This window comes from Varroa jacobsoni, unplaced genomic scaffold, assembly GCF_002532875.2.
Source record: "Varroa jacobsoni isolate VJ856 unplaced genomic scaffold, vjacob_1.0 scaffold_1174, whole genome shotgun sequence".
NCBI lineage: Eukaryota > Metazoa > Arthropoda > Arachnida > Mesostigmata > Varroidae > Varroa > Varroa jacobsoni.
The window spans coordinates 75,113-81,511 of NW_019214076.1; the positions used below are offsets into that span (position 1 = coordinate 75,113).

Sequence of the window (6,399 nt, forward strand, 5' to 3'; positions counted from 1 at the left end):
TAGCGAGATGGGTAAGGTGCTGGATTAAAACTATCTAGTCCAAGGTTCGACTCGATTTGCACGCGGTCTGAAAGAAACATTACTTATTTTATGGACAGTAGATAACAATCTACTTGTAGTTGATACCAATACATAGGCTGATCGCATATAACTAATCAAAGAATCACCAGCCGAAGGAACAGAGGTTACTTTTGAGGAAGCATTGTTAAGTTATGGAATGAATGGATGCACTTATTTTTAAAAAGGAAACCTTACGGATTCCTTAATTAAAAAATAATGGGATTTTTGGCCCTGAAGCTGCTCGCCATGGTAGAAAGGTGGAGAATTTGATGCTACATTATGTAATCGAGTTGGTGGTCTTTGTAGGATCCATCACATCTGCTATGCTTTTACGGCGACATAAATTCATTTATAATGTTGGCATTCCTGATAGTGGTAAGTTAGCAAAGTTATTCCCATGAAAGAATTGGCGGTCGTATAAGGCTTTCGATAATTGTAGAGTTTGACCTTATCCGATACGGCAAGCAGTTTGAATGAATTACCACGTAAATGATTATTACCATTCAGACCATATGTTTGATGCCTTGATCTTCTGACCATGAATTCCCTTGCATCGAAAGTTTCAACTGTTAAACAATTATATATTTTTGTCCTATTGTACAATGATTTACGCACAATCTGCTTTATAGATCCAGCAAATGATGGCCTTCATAGAACAGGAAGCTAGTGAAAAGGCTGACGAGATAGATTCTAAGGCTGAGGAAGAGTTTAACCTTCAGAAAGGACAACTTGTGTTCGAAGCACGCCAGAAGATCAACGAAGAATTCGAGAAGCGTGAAAAGCAAATCGAGTTGCAGCGCAAGATGTACGTGCTATTAAGCACAAACACAACATGTGCAAACATATCCCTACTATATTACTAAAAGAACAGATACTATTACTATACCAGCTAGTCGGGGCGCAATTTACAGCTTTAAATAGTTAAATTATACCTAGATACTTCGGCACTATATATGACTGTACAAATCTTTGCAGCATCTCACTTGAACAGCACCTAAGCCAGATGAACTGCATTTTTTTTAAATATACAGATACACTTCTACTTAATGAGCCGATTTTGAGAGATCGATTTATTTTACAGCGGATATACTCATTCTGCATAATCAGTGTAGTCAACCGCCGGTATATGCACACGGCGATATAGTCTTACCCCGAAAAATCGCAATAAGATTTCGCTGCTGTTACATGCTGTTGCTTGAAGTACTGCTAAACGTAGCAGGTAGATAATATAATAATATACGTATTAATAATAATAATAAGATAATATACGTATCGCTTGAACATAATTACTCAAAATGATTCAGTTAACTCCACATTTAACGAAGAAAATAATGTTCCATATTGTTCGGCTGGTTGTCATTTGTAATTGTAGTCAAAGCTCGAAGATGCTAAACGCCGCGCGTATCCAAGTGCTGAAATGTAAAGAAGATCACATCAAGACCGTTTTGGAGGAGACTCGTCAACAGTTAGGAGCAATCACAGAGAAGCCTGATCAATACCGTGTCCTCCTCGAAAAGCTTTTGCTTCAGGGCCTCCTACAGCTCATCGAAGATGTCAGTGTCGCGCTGTTCCTGGTTTATTTTAATAAGAGTAACTGTCAGATAAAGATATTGCTATTACTGTATGATAAATCTAACCTTTCCGGCTCGTTTTCTTTGTAACTTTCTTGAGCAGAGCGTCGTTGTTCGTTGTCGCCAAAATGACCAAGCACTCCTTACACAAATTAAAGAAGACGTTTTGCAGCAATATCAACAGAAAACTGGTAGAACTTGTAATATGGTTATTGACGGAAAGACCTTCCTGCACAATCGATGGTGTGTTTTTATTATCGGATTTAAAATAGCGCAATTACGAGATGACCTCACATATAGTCACTATTAGTGGTTTTTTTACCTTCAATATTTTTTAAAAAGTTTTGGCCTATATTTATGCAAAGGTATTAACTTAGCAGAAAAAAATAGTTTCTACTACGAGCAGGATATGGAGGAGGACGTGGATTAACTAGACCGTATTGTATTTTCAGCGGAGGTGGCGTTGAACTGTACGCTCGTAATGGAAAAATTATGGTGGCCAATACTCTCGAGAAGCGTCTCGAAAATGTATCCTCTCAGATGATGCCACAGATCCGTAATCAGCTATTTGGAATCAATCCAAATCGCAAGTTTTTTGACTAAACCGCAAACAACTATTCGTTCCGTTCACACGCTTTCACATGTCGTAGACGATTCTCCCATGATGACATTTTCATCCACAGGATGAGGCCTTCAACTGCCATCAATCTTGAACTCAACAGAACATTTTGAAGGACATTAAATTTGTTGGGAGTGAAAAAAACATGTACTCTAGTTTCTACTAAATTCTCTGGATTCATGCTAGGTATGCGATTAGAATGTGGGCGGTGGCTATATAAAAAAAAAACACATAGCAGTGCCTGTTTCAGTAATTGATATTTCATGCGGCGATGCTCAAAGATTATCAGATCTGAATTGCACAGTAAAAGCCTAAAATATTTGTTTCATGAGATCTACGAACATATGTTCAATGTATATTAACAGGCCTATTATAACATGCTTGGTTACGATATACTGTATGAAATTATTTAGATGACGGACTTTTGAAAAGTACCACAGTCCACTACAAACGTGGAAATCGTACGAGTCTACTAGGGAGAATCCAAGATAAATCCAAGAAATGTTTAATCCATTTTATACTAGTGATGATATATTTACAGTGATTAATTGAAATTGAATTCCGCGCCTAGGATTTCCATAGCATGTGTAGTAGAACGGAAAAGCTTGAAAAAGGCAAAGAATCCTAATTTATTAATCCGATATTGATAACATAACTTCTCCTCACATACAGATGCCAATATGTACCTGGAATTATTTAATTAGTAACTGTGCGATAATAGTTTTGTATCTCTATTGCGTCGAATGAATGGTATTGTCATATGATATGTTGTTATTAAGTATTATATTTATGAATAAATTTAATGTGTAACCGTACATAGTTACGTAGTCTTATTGGCTTCAACGATTTTCCTATGTGCAGAACTTGAATGAAGAATACGTTAAGTTCCTTGCGTTTATTTTCATTACTTTGTATTTTTCCAATGCAGACAACGTGTTCATGAACAACTTTGTACTGACATAGCAGCTTCAATTTCAATATAATATCAAGTTAAAATATCATTCGCTTGTATTTATTAGTGTTTAGCAACTTCTAGGGTATGTCCAGGTAATAATAGTGTCGATAGAATATAAAACACTACCCTTTGTTTTTCGTGTGCTTCCTAAAGTTTCAACTTTAGACCTTCTTGTCTTTGTTATGTATAATTACACACTTCTCTCGAACGAACGCTCGTTAGAATTTTAGACGAGCATTTGTTTTTCTGATCATCCTTAATGTTACCTTCTGTCCTCCTTTCCTGTTGAGGATTATGTATTTGGTTTTTGTGGCTCAATTATAAGACCAGTGCAGACAAGATGTCAGAACTAGATTAGAGAAACTACTATTTCGCCCGCTAGTATAACTAGACTTCAGTATTAGAAAACTTACCGGAATATGTTAAAGCCCTTTTATAACTAGTGCTACCGAATGAAGTGATTTGGGTCATAGTGCTCTGCGTTCGAAAATTTCGTGCTACCAATTCTTTTTAGAGCTGAACGAACTGCCTCACGATTGCGAGCTTCCGCCGACATAAATACGAACCTAGTCATTTGCAGAGTTTTTTGATTGCACTTAAAATACACGTTGGTCCTTCATGACGCACTTGTGTATTCTGTTATGCGTTTTAACGGCATGTTCAATATCTACCGATGATATTGTTCAGAGCGGAAATTTGTGGCTCGCACGCCGATTCATCTTCATTCTTTCTAACAATTTCTGGACATTATTTTCGATGACACTGCAGTCTACCTAGTTTATCTAACGATGTGCCTACAAATAGTCTCGCTCTCCCGGAATCAATCGGTGCACAAAGCTTCGCTTGCCTATGCTAATAACTACAGGTTTATGTTGCTTGATAGATATTCCGTTCTCAATGCACTGTACATTTTGAAATCATCCGTAGTAACCGCTTCATCTAATTTTCATCGGCTACGTGGTTTTGACAGGAAATCGGGTAGCTTCGGCTTTGGAGGCACCCATTTCGTTTGTACTTAACACATTGCGCATCTTTTTATCACAGTACTTTCAAGTTTTCGCCACAGTATACACACATGTTAATTTTACAAGTTGCTTTGATTGTACGTCCCTAGACCTTCTGAACCACTTCCGTGCTTTCGAGAGTGATATGTCCATTAATATAATAATACCATTCTATTACCGAGCTTTTCTTTAAAGAGGTGTGCATATTGTGTCGTTTGGTACTTATTCGTTGTAGCTCATAGCTAGTTTGGAACCCGAATGATTGCCCTTTTTTCTGGTCTGTTTTTTAATCTGTAACATTAACATAAGTTTTAGGTGTAGAATATCAGATGAGCACTCGTTTGCTCTTCGTGTAAAGTTTATTAGCAATGTTTATAGCCATGGCAATATCCATGTCTTTTTTGAATGCTTCATAACCGCTTTTCGATATTTCCGCCGTTTTCGGTAACTGCCTTTCTAGTTTGCCAATTTTTAAAGGGGCAAGTATCATTGCGTATGATTGCAAAGTTAGCTCCTCTCTCGGTTTCTACATGGCATACCTGAAGTAAGCTTTCAGTTACTGCAAAAATATGAAAACGGAACCCTAAAAGTTGGCCCACGTGCTTCCTCATAAAGGCTGGATTTTTACTATTCAGGATAAGGGGGTCTACATTTTTTAGTTCTGCAGCAACTGCTTTTTCGCAGCAAGCCTCTAGAGTGGGTGTATATTACGCGCCAAAAATAATTAATGGAATCAATTATTATAGTGCTGACATCAGCTTCGTTTCCAGGGAACATGATAACAGCTTATATTGGTCAAAATTCTAGTTCGACGCCAAACCACGTCGCTATCACCTTGTTAGGGAAATTATTATTTGTATCTGCCTAATCAAAATGGATGCTAAGAATGTCGTTGGTATCGTAAGCCAACGTATGTTCCAACAAAATTTGAAACAACATTAACTTTAAATTCAAGTCTATTTTGCCCTAAAAGTCAAATGTCCAATCTTCAAAATTAACTTGAAATCCGAAACATAATTTTATATTTATCAAACTAGGTATTATATTTACTACTAAGTGCGTCGCTACGAGGCCGAAAGCGCGCACTTCATGGCGTTATAATAGCTTCCGAAAACGCTCCAGAGTCGGAAGTTTTGAGGCATTCCAAGGGAACAATCGGCCTAATGAAAAAAGTAAGATGGCATCCTGTTACTTCATATTTGTGTTGAATAATTGCAAAGTCAGGTGTTCTCATGATAAGATTTTGCGTTCTTATTGTTACAAATCTTGGTTATTTAGGCCGATAGTAAAACACTGCGTACAAATCCCTCACATGTTGTATAAACATGTCGCGCGCAAATCAATGAAGCATAAACCAACGTTTACAGTCTTGTTTGTTTGGCATCTTGGTACCTCGAAAAGCATATGTTTTAGTAACACGTTCTTTTTATCTGTTTGAACTACTGATACCATGAAAGCACTAAGTTATATATGATTATTATTATTAATATTAGAATATATTAATAATTATTATAATTATAATAATAATTAGAAAATATATATATATATTTTTTTTTTTTGTCATTTAACACTGATAATAATAAATTTACAATGAACAAACAGTTTCTATAATTTTATATATTTTGTACTATTTTTATGTCATCGATGAGGCTATTAAAGACACATTAAGCTCGTAGGGTGGTTATCGAATTACTTCTATGTTACCATAATCTTATTCGTTTTGATTGCGTGGATATCCATAGTAAATCTCGTCTATACACAAGTCTAAAGACCACACGTGAGAGCCCGCTTGACAGAGAATGGGCAATTATGCAGGCCACATTTCATTGCTAAGGTATTTGTTTGGTACTTTAGGCTATCACTCACTCATTCCTAAACACCGCATTTTCTAGCCCTGATTCGGAACTGATTCTTTATTACTCCAAACTAAACCATAAACTCAACATAATTGGACAAAGCAAAATCTTATTTTTGAACAAGAGCCATATGGGCCGCTTTTATAGGTTTATATATTTTGCAGCATGTGACTTGAGTAGTATCTATGGCACATTATTTTTGTCTTTCTGAATGCAAAGATGAATTTCCTCTCGTGGAGCCGCTTTCAGCGAATCGATTTATTTCATATTAAGTCAACTCGGCCGACAGAATCAAGTTAAGGTAGAAGTTCATGGCAGGGTATTTTGATCCCGC

The 6,399-nt window shown here is 36.6% G+C and overlaps 1 protein-coding gene across 1 annotated transcript in view; it reads left to right on the top strand.

The window, feature by feature from the left end:
- Nucleotides 1-3,251, top strand: part of Vha26 (V-type proton ATPase subunit Vha26) — a 4,568-nt gene extending 1,317 nt beyond the window's left edge. Inside the window, exons 2-5 of the mRNA XM_022845559.2 lie at nucleotides 690-865; nucleotides 1,433-1,613; nucleotides 1,735-1,874; nucleotides 2,084-3,251. Coding sequence (XP_022701294.1) covers nucleotides 690-865; nucleotides 1,433-1,613; nucleotides 1,735-1,874; nucleotides 2,084-2,234 — 648 coding nt within the window. The 3' untranslated portion in view covers nucleotides 2,235-3,251. The remainder of the gene's footprint in view (nucleotides 1-689; nucleotides 866-1,432; nucleotides 1,614-1,734; nucleotides 1,875-2,083) is intronic.
- The last annotated feature ends 3,148 nt before the right edge of the window (nucleotides 3,252-6,399 follow it).